This window comes from Vanessa tameamea, chromosome 5 (genome assembly GCF_037043105.1).
Source record: "Vanessa tameamea isolate UH-Manoa-2023 chromosome 5, ilVanTame1 primary haplotype, whole genome shotgun sequence".
Taxonomy (NCBI): domain Eukaryota; kingdom Metazoa; phylum Arthropoda; class Insecta; order Lepidoptera; family Nymphalidae; genus Vanessa; species Vanessa tameamea.
Window position 1 is genome coordinate 3,471,714 of NC_087313.1, and position 13,311 is coordinate 3,485,024.

The 13,311-nt window shown below is 31.4% G+C and overlaps 1 protein-coding gene across 1 annotated transcript; it reads left to right on the forward strand.

The window, feature by feature from the left end:
* The first annotated feature begins 1,101 nt into the window (after positions 1-1,101).
* Positions 1,102-11,709, forward strand: LOC113392713 (uncharacterized). Its single transcript, XM_026629258.2, has 8 exons — positions 1,102-1,303; positions 1,657-1,773; positions 2,726-2,825; positions 6,213-6,381; positions 7,794-7,910; positions 8,737-8,873; positions 10,579-10,768; positions 11,553-11,709. Exons 1-8 carry the CDS (start codon positions 1,209-1,211, stop codon positions 11,693-11,695), a joined length of 1,068 nt encoding a protein of 355 aa, XP_026485043.2. The 5' UTR covers positions 1,102-1,208; the 3' UTR covers positions 11,696-11,709.
* The last annotated feature ends 1,602 nt before the right edge of the window (positions 11,710-13,311 follow it).

A 13,311-nucleotide genomic window follows, 5' to 3' on the forward strand; every position in this document is an offset into this window, starting at 1 on the left:
AGCAAATTTACAACAATTATGCTCTACTTTTACTTGGTGGTAGAACTTTATGCAACCCCACTTGGGTAGGTGCGACCCATTGCAGATATTCTCCCGCGAAACAGCAATAATTAGTATTGTTGTGTTCCGAATTCAAGGTTGAGCCAATGTAAATACAGGCACAAGGACCATCTTAGTTGCCATAATTGGCGATGTAACCTATACCGGGACTATCTCGACGTTAAATGTCTTCTTAGTCGGTTCAGCAGTTTATGCGTGAAGAGATAACTGAAAGAGTTACTTCCGCATTTATAATATTGGTATAGATTATGAACTATTTATAATACATATTATTTTTTGCATAAAAAAAGATAATGTTCCAATTTTAAAATTAAATTCAATCATTTAAATTCCTGTAATCCTACCGTTGTCATTTCATTTCCATTTATGAAAGATTTCTTGTTAAAGTTCCAATAGAAACTTCTATAGGTTAATATTACGTTTTAAATATTGAACCTAAGAAAATCTATTAATTTTTTTTATTGACACTTCCATATACTCGTACTAAACACGCATGTACTAAGTTATACGTTTCAATATTTCATATTCAATATGTTATCATATCTACACAAAACACGTCAAAATTATTTTTAATTTTTTTAATATGTTTTTTATTACGAGAAATTTAAATATTAAAAAGGTCTTGTAAGAAAAAGCGGATACAAAACATAAACTATTCATACACTTCACATCAAATAGAAGGGCTCTTAATATTATCAGCAAAGGTATAAACTTTTGTTCTAGATTACTAAATTTCTGATTAAATGAATCTGATCTGTATCCTAAATAAAATAAGATTCATTATTAAATATAGGTTAATATTGGAATTAATACTTATTTGTCATAAGATGATAAGATGAGTAAATGTCATTTTGATAGGAAGGAGTATTTATATGATTCTTCGTCTAATAAAGTATTTAATATCCGAGATTAGGATTTTTAAAACGGAAAACAATTAATTAATTCAAACAAGTTTGTGGCATCTACCGTGCAATGTATTCAAGGAATCTATACGTATATTTTTTTTTATCATATAACATCGTAATATTTGCTAAATTATACAAAGACAGGATAAAGTTTTTAATAGTATAAAAAAATGTGTGAAGAGTTCAGATATATAATATTTTAGCTGTCGAGATAAGGACGGCTAGTATTTAAGAGATACTTAAATGTTGATTCCGATTCACAAATTGGCATTTGCCATTTTGATTCCAGTGATGGTTGCGTTTATTTATTTTTTATTGTTCTTTGTAGTATCGAGCAGGTAAGTATTTTAAAATGTATTTTTTGTATTAATTCATTATGCAAATTTAACATATATATATTTTTTTTAATATATAGAAATTACGTTTATTTCTTACTAATAAATTAATACATCGATGCTTAATAAATGATCGTACCGATAATAATAATATCTGTGTAAAAACAGGAAAAACAAAAACAGTTCAGTACCTTATTCTAGTTTACTTTTCAATTAGTTGGAATAATCCTTTTTTTTTTTTAATGGAACACTAGAAGACTAGTTATAAATATAAAATACTACATATTTTGCAAATTCTATATTTAAAAATTTATTATTTTTAAAATATATATTATTTTTAATTTTATCGTTGTTAGTTATTCCACTGCTGTACCTTCTCGAGTGAGACAGAAGATAGTAATAGATCATGATGGCGGAGCAGACGACGTGATGGCAATATTTATGGGTTTATTATACGAAGAGTACTATGACGGGTAAGTTTCTAATGGAAAAATAATTAAACTAAAAATATTTCCTTCATTTGATACTCAACGAAATCAATATTACTCAGTAGTATTTAGTAACTATACTATTCAGTACTATTTAGTACTGAATATGTATATAACAATGTGACTAATAAAAAATAATCGTTTAGTTAAACAATTAAATAAATTCGACAACATTGAATTTTATTATGTTGATCTCAAATTAATGCAAAACATTACTAAAAATATATTAAAAAAACTCAATAAAAATACGTTTCGGTGATGGTCATAAATAATTGTAAAGTAATACTATAACTATAACGAGCCTAAAGCGCAAGACGAGGCCTTTAGAGAGTCCACACATATCCTGAATTCATCATCCAATCAGTTCAATCAGCGCAAATTACGATAGTCGTTCAACTTTCATCTATTTCCAAGGTTGCAACTCGATATGTATTTTAACACTGACTTGGTTATATACGTGTAAAGTACTCGTATATTGATGTAATGTGTGTAAGAATTCACTTAAGTAATTCCTTAAAAATATAATACTTTATTATTTTAAAACGAACTTGTGATTTGTGATTTCATTATCATAATAATGGGCGAATATGTTCGAACGTTACGTACTGTACGTATACGTAACGTACCAACGGTGTATCTTACAACAATAAACGAATAATATATTCATAAAACTATAATAGTTTAGTCTTCAACGTGACATAATAATTAATTGTTATGTACATTATTTATTGTACACTTACAATAAGATATTCTATTTTGTAATCTGTGCGTTAAAAATGGATTGGAAATTTCGAGTCTCTAAGTGAAGCGGATAATTTATTTAAATCAATTGTTTGTAAAAACATTTCATAAAGTCTAAAATAAAAAAAAAATGTTTTTTTTTTTTTAATTTTAATTATTTACCATTAGTTTTATGTAAGATATTTAAAAATTTCAGACCAGAAGTAATTGCACTCACAACAACCCATGGGAACGTCGACGAAGATCAAGTATTTAACAACACACAACGAATACTCACAGTTGCTAACAGGAGGGACGTGAGTACGACAGATATGTGTTATTTCAGAATTGTATTTAACGTGTCACATATCATATTACGCAATAAATAAATAAATTAATTAAATAATTAGCTCACCTAACTTTTTAAAGAAACAGAAGTGATATCAAACAGTGAAATTCAGGACTTAAAACTATTTAGTTGACATAAAGTTGTTGAATTTAAATGTAAAATAAGTAACGTTAAATTAGATATTCAATTATTCGTAATCACCCACAAGTAATGATAGGAACTTATGAATATTAATTATACAAGATTAATTAAATCGAAACTTAATACACATTCAAGTAAGGAAATTGGAGCAGTATTGAATCATCGTTATATAAATTGCATTCAAACTAAACCAGCTGTTCGGAATGTTGATTCTACTGAAAATTATCAGCAAAAAGTTAATTAATAACTCCATTTATCCGACTGCGATAATCATAATCGCATGCAATTGATGATAGCTGATCGATAAATACTAATTCGAAGCTTTTGATCATATGTCAATACATTCTTTTACAGAAAAACGTGCCTTATTTTAATATTTTTTTGACTAAATATTTAAATTATTATTTGACAAAGGTTATATCTGCTAAATGTATAATAGTATATTATAATACATATTTAATTCATAATTCGACAATCATAAATATTATTGTTTATAGTATACTTATTTATATATATTTTTAACTGTATTTTTACTTCGTTATAAAAATCTTAAGCCGTTTGTTACGATATAATATAAAAATCCATTTTAGAATTGTGACGGTTTCAAAATTTAGCTTTATGTCTAAGTAATAATCGCAAGATATAATACTATAAAAATAACCAAAACAATCGCGTGGTAACAACATCAGTTAAGTCTTAGTCTAAGTTATCTAATCACGCACGTTGGGGATCTTCGACTTTCTTTCAGATACGATAAATGAAGATTCCGCTGAAATTTTATATCTTAAGTTCTTCCTAAAATGTGATAATTTCATTGCCTACATCATCATATTGTTTAGTCAGTTTCCTACTTTTAAAATAACATCGTAAGCAAATATTACAATATTGCAAATACCTTTAAAGGAAAGGAAGATTATATTTATAAATATGTACTAGAAATAAAATAGGGCCTAAAATGTATCCCGGTGGAACACCATTTTGGTGAATCAGGACCGTTTGTGGAAAATTGTTGAATTATTTGACTTTAGGTCTAGCGATTTCGAAGTACGACTATTTCTTAATAAAAGAAACATTTACAGGTTTATCGATAAAAATTACTAAATTAATTTATCTACCATCAATATAGAAGTCATTATTTTTAAAGAGACGTATGTATCATTCGAAATTTGTATTTTTATCGAATATCACAAAAAAATAACTTTTCATAGTTTTGGTTTCTATATTCATATTTTAAATTAAAATTTTAGAAATAGTTAATTGAATTGAATACTGATCTTATGTAGTTATTGTAAGAACTAAAAAAAAATAAAATCTTTATAACAACTAACGATTGTCAGGCATACGACAATACATTTGAATTTGTTTTGTATTTTTTGGAATATATTCGACACGACTTGTAAGTCTATTGTAGGGTGATAATATGCATGAAAAGAAACCATCACGCTCTGCCAACAGCTATACAAAGATTTAAAACAATTAAACCAAAGCAATTATCTTTTTAATGACTTTGTTTGGCCTCGAAAAGTAGTTTAAAAAAAATACAATTACCTCAATACCCTGACAATATGTAAGTACATATAACATAACTGTAATGTAAACAGCCAATAACAAAATAAAAATTTAACTAAGTTCGGTGAACTCGAAGTCTTACAAAAACTGGTTTTTGATTTTGGAGGCTAATTCTACAAAATCAAAATATTTTTATCCGAAATCAAGTATCGTGTTCCTAATTACGATTTTTATCTATTAATTATTAAATCGGAGTTAAAATTATTTACTGTGGAAATTTGTTTTATTTTTTCGTAATAAAAAATTGTACCCGATAATACTGAAATTCATAAAGATCTGTAATGATAATAGATAAGATACTATTCAATTGTTAATCTCAGACACTCGAGTAGTTCTCTAGTTACCCTTGAAAAATCGACGCCGATCACTGTCATATTAATCGTAGCCACCTGCGACTTCGCTCGCGTTTTAGAAGTATATTGTAAACCTATAAATAATAAATGATGGAGTTCGAGCTTGCTTCATAGCAATCTTCATCAAATTTGGTCCACTGGTTTGAGCTTGAAAGACCAACAGAGAGTTACTTTCGTATTTTTATTATTATACCCTGTTCTAGTTAGCTTGATCTTTTTGAGAGACGGGCCAGTGATGAGAAACACAAAATATAACATATGTAACAGTCGATGGAACGATGGAATGCGTAATTCATAATAGAATTCTTTTTTTTTTTTAACTTATTGTTCTAAAAATAACCATACCAGCTAAAGAAACCCCACCCACTAACCAAAGAGACCTTAAAAAAAGGACCCCCGTTCGTAACAATAACTTAACAATGATCTTTAATAAGGATTTTTGTAATCGATATTTGTAGCAGTTACTGCCTGTTATTCGCGTCCCTAACGTTCGACCGATGTAACATTGTACAAGCGTCTATTATTTTCAGTGTTTCTATTTAAATTTTACTTTGAAACAATAATAGAAAAAAACTTATAATTTTGTGATAACGCTTGAATCTTTAGGAACTTTTGTATTATATGTATTTTTTAAAATATTTCTACAATTTTTAAAATCCTTAAATTAAGAAAATAATATGTTCGTCATTGCAAAATTATGTCGATCAGAAAAATTTCCATCTGTCAAAAAGGTCAAGCTATCTTGTACAGGGTATAGTATGGATAAAAGTCCACTCTGTCGGTATGTACTGTCTATATCAGAAACTTTTTTTTTTCACCAATGACAGACTGTTTCACGAAGGCTTTACAACATCATTTATAAATATTTTTTTAAATTCGCTAATATAACGATTTTCTTTTACGAAAACTTTCAGAGGTTGTATTAATTGATAAATATACATATACATTTTGATATATATATATATATATATATAGCCGAACCATATATATATATATATAATAAAGTATTAGTTTATTTTAAACTAGCGACAGTTAAGTACACAATCACAGACATCTCTTATCCCTCTCGCTCAGTGTTCGATAAAATGGCTTCCGACAAAGTCCGGCTACTAAAATATCTTGAAGGAATAAGCCAATGACTTTTATTTGACGGTCCCAGGATTTGAATTGATTGGTTTGATTTTGTCCTCGGGTTTCGGACTACAGGCCCTTTCACTAGACTATATATATTACACCAACGTATAAAGAGCTCCTTGAATATTTCTTATTAAAGGAAAATTCCATAATTTCAGGTTGCCATCTATAGAGGCAGTACCCGTGCTCTGATAGGGGAATTCCCTACTGATCATTTTTTTGGTAACGATGGCCTGGGTGATAATAACACAGACAACTATGAACCGATTGCTGCTCAAAAGGAACACGCTGTATTTGGCCTTATAGAGTTGTCTAAAAAATATTCGGGTTTGTATACATTCTGAAATATGTTTATTTTTATTTCATAAGGAAAACTTAAGCAATTTTAAAAGCGACATATACAAGAACACAATATATAAAAATATATCAATGAATCAAATACTCCTGATGATGATGTGATGCATACTCGTCATATAAAAATATAAAAGTAACTTTAACTAACTAGCAGCTTATATAGCCTTTTATTTAGCCTTTTATTTAGTGGTAGGGTTTAACTCACTCATCATATAGTCTACCGACAAGTACCAATATGCCTAGATGGCCCAGTGGTTAGAACGCGTACCTACATCTTAACCGATGATTTCGGGTTCAAACCCAGGCAAGCACCAATGAATTTAATGTGCTTAATTTGTGTTTATAATTCATCTCGTGCTCAGCGGTGTAGGAAAACTTCGTGAGGAAACCTGCATGTGTCTAATTTCAACGAAATTCTGCCACATGTGTATTCCACCAACCCGCATTCGAGCAGCGTGGTGGAATATGTTCCAAACCTTCTCCTCAAAAAGGGAGAGGAGGCCTTAGCCCAGCAGTGGGAAATTTACAGGCTGCTAATGAAGTACCAATACAGTAGTCAGTACTGTAGAGTTCCGGTTTGAAGGGTGAGTGAGCCAGTGTAACTACAGGCACAACGGACATAACGTCTCGAAGGTCGAATGTTTTTCGGCAATGGTGACCACTTGCTATTAGGTGGCCGAATTAAGCGTCCGCCTACCAATGCCAAAAAAAAACAGTTAAACATTCTCTAAACCAATATTGTACAATACTAATTATACCTACATTAATTACATCCTAATATAGGTTATGATATAATATTCAAATTTTATTATCTATTCGTTACATGAAACAAAAGTAAAAATTCCAGTAAACAATAATAACATTAAATAATATGACGTCAATAATTATTTATTATTCAATACTTTGGATACTTTTGTGTCAGTTGATACTGCTTCGTATAAATTCGGTTGCCGAGATGATAGAAAATTCTATTTGTTTTAAAAATACATTTTATTTTATTTAGTAATTTACTCAATCAATACTATAATCTGATGATTCGTATATCTTCTATCATTTTATTGATGTAGTTCTAATGGCACATCGGGGTAAGATTGACTCTTATGCCGAGACGACAAAAATCATGATACTCACTTTTGTCTTTATGGCTACTCTCCGTTCCTTGTGTGCGTGTGGCGCAAATACTATAATTTTTCGTTATATCTCCATTTCAATGTGTGTGTACGCAACACGCAGCAATAATATATTATATATTTATTTCATTAAAGGAATAAAAAATTACAATGACTGTCTTTTTCGATGGTATACAGCTACCGAGCGTCAAATGACAAATGATTTTCTTTTTTAATGACGCTGTTTTCTTACAAAATATATTTATTGAATTTCAGATGAACTCGTCATAGTTGCTTTGGGATCTCTCACCAACATTGCATTAGCGATTCGAATCGATCCAGACTTCATGTCAAGGCTCTCGCATATTTATGTTGCGGCTGGACATGTTTATGGTAAATATATTGTTATTTAAAATAACGACCCAAATAAATCGAACTAGTAGACAACACGTGACTTCAACAGAGAATGTAGAATCAATCGAGAAAACACTATTATACTATGTGTTAATTTACTTCAAACCTGCATGTCTCAAATACAACACGGAGAGCGCGGAAAATTGATTTGAAAACAATTTTTTCTCTTAACTGTGAAGAAGCATTTAGTACAGTAGTGGTACTTGATATTATGCATTCGACATCATTTTTAGTTAAGATTAGCAAAAAGTCCATCTCATAACATTTATTAGGAATGGGATGTATTTTCTGACTGACTGTATCTCAAAGTCACAAAAAGCACGACGAATTGACTTGGTTTCTTGAATAGTTTCGGATTTTTCACGAAACAAAAACTTTGCACATAGCTATGTGGTAGGCCTGCAAGCCTGTCTGGGTAGGTAAAATCAAATTATCAGATATTCTACCGCCAAACAGCAGTACTCAATATTGTTGTGTTCCGGTTTGAAGGATGTGTGAAAAGTGCAGAACACATAACATCTTAGTTCCCAAGGTTGGTTTAAATTGGCGATGTAAGGTATGGTAAACATTTCTTACAGCGCCATTGTCATATCACCACTTACCATCAGGTGGCCCGTACGTATGCCCGTCTGCCTACTTTTACCATAAAAAATATATATATCTACATCCATTGCAATGATTAATAAAATGGATTACCCTTACCTAAGAATATTCTGATTTAATTTAAATGGCAATTGGTTAATGAGTGCAATTCTGGTTGCTCCATTTTCTTTTTTAATTATTCTAGCACTATTGAATTTTGCAGGTGAAAATTTTACGGAACCAGAGTTCAATGCAAATATGGACGTAGAGTCATATTATATCGTAGCAGGTAGCGGTACTCCTGAGAAGCTCACCATAATTCCATTCTCGCAGATAAGATTACATCAGAAAATAAGCAAGGTATGAGGATTCAAAAACGCTGACTTGCTTGAAAATCTCCTGTAGCATTACAATGCTAAGACGTTAGCGCTATTGCCTTTTAGTTGTTAGGCAATCGATAACCTCGGGCTAAGAAAGCACCAGCTATTTGGTTATGAGAAGTTTGAACGAATTTTCTTTTGTTTTTTAACTTCCAGTGGCAACAAAAATAATATTAATTATGAAAATCATATCGAAAATTGCTACAAAGAAGAGTTATATACAAGAAATAATGGTTAATACTAATTATGATTTCGAATTATGAGTCCCCGGCCACACTGTTTAGTTCTATGTCTTTAAAAAAAAAATCATAGTTTTATAGTAGGCAGTTTCTTACAATAAAAAATCTGGATGAATTTGAATTTTGATCGTGTTATTTTGTTTATCTGCTCTAATGAGTACTTAATGTTTTTGTCTATTGAAAAGGTTACACTATCAATATACATATACTTGTAGTAATACTAAAATTGCTACTGGTACAGATAATAGAAAAGCCTCATCGAAATGTTAAGAGTTTTAGAATATGAAGATTACCATTTTTAATATAACAATGTGTTTTACATTCATCAATCATTGATCACGAGACCTTCACTAATATTATACAAAAAATAATTAACGTTTTATTATATTCTTAGAAATAAGACCAGAAGTAATTTTTTTTAAATACAAATTTATTACTACCCTCAAGAAAACAATTTACAAAACGAATCTACTTTGAAAACAATTAAATTTAACAAACCAAAATTAAATTAAACAAAAACTAAAAATGTAGGACCTCTGACATCATTACAACAATTACGAAACAATCTAACGAAAAACCCAACGGACAGAATGACGTTGCCGAGATGTTGACTCGATAACAGCCGAACAGCAAAGAGAGCGCGCCGGGTGTTGGCGCTGCTTTTTATATGTTTTCCCCACTCTTCTTCCATCTTCTACAATATACTATTTTATTTATGAACCGGTTGATTGATGTTATGCTTGTGTTGGATTCAGTATTTAGCTATTAGGTCGTCCCGCTCAAATCATTTCTCTCTCTCTCCCTCCTGCGCATTTATCATTCCCATCCGATGGTGGGGTCTGCCTTCCTAGTATTTTGCTTCCACTTCGCTCTATTTGACGTATCGTTTTCGCTAACATTGCAGGAACTAAGATCTTTTCTGACCACATCTGTCCATCTGGTTTTAGGTGGGCCTCTGAGTCTTGACCCTGTAACTTTAAGATTGGTCACTAAATTTCCTATGTACTCTGGAGATCTTCTTCTGGTATGCCCAAACCAGCGCAGCCTGCTTTCTTGGAGCTGTCGGCGATGTCACGTACTCCCAGGCTACCGCGAACGTACTCGTTGCGTACCCGCTCCAATCATTTATTTTTAGTAAATAAACAACATTATGTAACTTGAATTTGCACGTCATAGAAGTTTTAAACAGCAAGCTCTTATAGTATACATAGTCGTATCTATACTGTAACTGTATATAGCTAATCTAAGTTGTAGAATCAAGTTATGCTGGGCATAAAGGCATTATCATTGCAACCGAATCAGTATGTAAAGTTCTTCAAATTCAGCTTAGACCTAAACAAACAAACATTGGGAAAATATATTATTATATTATATGAAAAAAATACATACCATAAACTACATAAGCAATTTAATTTATATGAGTCTTTGCTTTTTATTTAATCACAGGAGTGGAGGATAGATGTTTTGGGATCTATTGATACCAAAATTATGCAAGCTCAAAATCAATATGAAAGATTATCGCTAAATGTAAGCACTTATTGGACCTTGTTGGACCCGTCAGCGATGGCAATAGCGTTGGACGAAACATTAATTGTTCAAGAAACACGATACTCTAACAACAGTATTATTTTATGCGGTAAGTACCCTTTGGTACTTTTTTACACATATAGCAAAGCACTGTGCAGATTTCACGATAGACTCGAGAAAATTGTAAAATTGCACTCGTTTCATCTTTCTATTTGTTGAGATTTACATATATGTGATTAGTTAATGTAAAATGTAATAGTTCATGGTGAGACTACCTCTAAATAGAGCATTTTCGAAGATAATATTGAAATGTAATTTTGTATTTTCATGTGATTATGAGCCGAGATGGCCCAGTGGTTAGAACGTGTGCATCTTAACCGTTGATTGCGGGTTCAAACCCAGGCAAGCACCACTGAATTTTCATGTGCTTAATTTGTGTTTATAATTCATCTCGTGCTAAACATCGTGAAGAAACCTGCATGTGTCTAATTTCAACGAAATTCTGCCACATCTGTATTCCACCAATTCGCATTGGAGCAGCGTGATGTTCCATGTTCCAAATCTTAACCTAAAAGGGAGAGGAGGCCTTAGTGGGATATTACAGGCTGTTAATATTATGTTATGTGATAATGTGTCTACTGTTTGACATAATAAATAAATAACATAAAATAATAAGCTGAGATGATTTTTTTTGTGTTTAATATGTACGCGTGTATAATTACCTTCGTGCTCGGATGTGAAGGAAAACACCGTAGAAATAATTACTGTGTCTATAGATTTATCATTGCACTTATTTCGGCGTAGCTTTCATTTGTCAAGAATCTGGAGTGTAATTTTAAGAAATTTAGTCATAAAATTATATATCAAGACTTAAAAAGTAATTTATTTTTCAGGAGACCAACGAGGTGTTAATACAAATGATTTTACTACATCAAGGAACGATTCTAATGCTCGTGTGATTTATAATGTAAGGAAAGAAAACTACAAGAAAATGTTATATGATTTATTCTCGGCGGAATTACGAACAATTAAATAAATATATATATTTTATAGTTATTTTTGTTACTCCTTCTATACAATATACAGTCAAGCTCAAACGTTTTTACTCAATATTGAAGCGTTACACTTATTGATAGACAAAAATGGACCACCGGTTCAGAAACAAATACCTCGGACCTGAGAAGAAACTCAGCAGGATTTGTTTTATGTCATATTCTACTTATTATTTTCGTGCAATAACAAAATTTATCTTACCTTTCGTTATTTGAAACTGTCTGGAAGCCATTTTGCGGAGAAGCCACTGTCATTCAGCATGTCAACTTCTATGCCGTTTAAGCGAGTGTGACAACAATTCCTATATTAGGTATAAACAGTATATAATGTTTATAATATACAGCTAACTGATTATTGTCAAGACATATATTAAATTATTATTAAGAATTTATCATCCAAAACAGTGTGACCTTCAAACTTTAATTTCGTCAAAAGTGTCATATTCATTATTAGGCTTAGCGTTTATTCGGATACCAATATAAATGATATGATCGTAGGTATAAAACATAATTATGCTGTAGTCTGGTCATAATAGGGCCAAAGTACATTTTTGAATGATACGTTAATCATACATATTTTTCCACTTAATAATAAATTTCATAAAAATAACGCAAAAAGACTAGACGTTCTATTCTTTGTTTCTTCTGATTACCAAAAATAAAAGTATTTATTTTGACTTTTTTGTCATGAAGTGACAAAATTACGTATATATTATTCGTGGCGAGCTCATGCAGATACAGATTCCGATGTACCATATAAAACCAATGAAGAATATTACGTTTTTGTGAGAGCTAATTCTGCTAACAAAATGTCACCTTGTCGTAATCGAATCGCAGTGTAATCGTTGTCGTTTTACCATTTATCTATTTTTACAAATAATGGACAATTGTTGGTCGAATAGGAAAAGTTGCGGTTTGGTCGGAATAGGATCGAAATAGAATCGAATATGTATCATAACTGTTATAAAGTAGTAGAATAGCCCCAGTACATTTTTACATACATTGACAGCCTGTTGATTTCCCACTGCTGGGTTAAGGCCTCCTCTCCCTTTGAGGAGAAGGTTTGGAGCATATTCCAACACACTGCTCCAATGCAGGTTGGTGGATACACATGTGGTGCTTGCCTGGGTTTAAACCCGCAATTATCGGTTAAAATGCACGAGTTCTAACCACTGGGCCATCTCAGCTCTAGCCCCAGTTGCTTTTTTTTTTAATGGAGTAGGTGTCATACGAGCAGGCGGCTCACTGGTGAACAGTGATTTAGCTGAGATTTATAACTATTGAGAATATAATCGGGAACGTAGCGTAACCGATATAAATTAGAAGAATTACCCACAAATGTCTTAACATTTGATATCTCGCCTCGGTAATAGGCAACATGAACATTATATGTTCTCGGAAGTTAGTACCACCCAACGGCCAACTAGCATCGCGTTCATTGGTCAAATCAAATGGCACGAACTAGCCCGGCTTCTTAAATACAGGTTGTACAGAAGACTTGACGAAAAATACCAGATGAATTAGGAAAACTTAAAAAAAACGTATATTAACGCCCACGTCGGTCAAATCGCTTATCACCGTCAAACGGTGTACATAATAA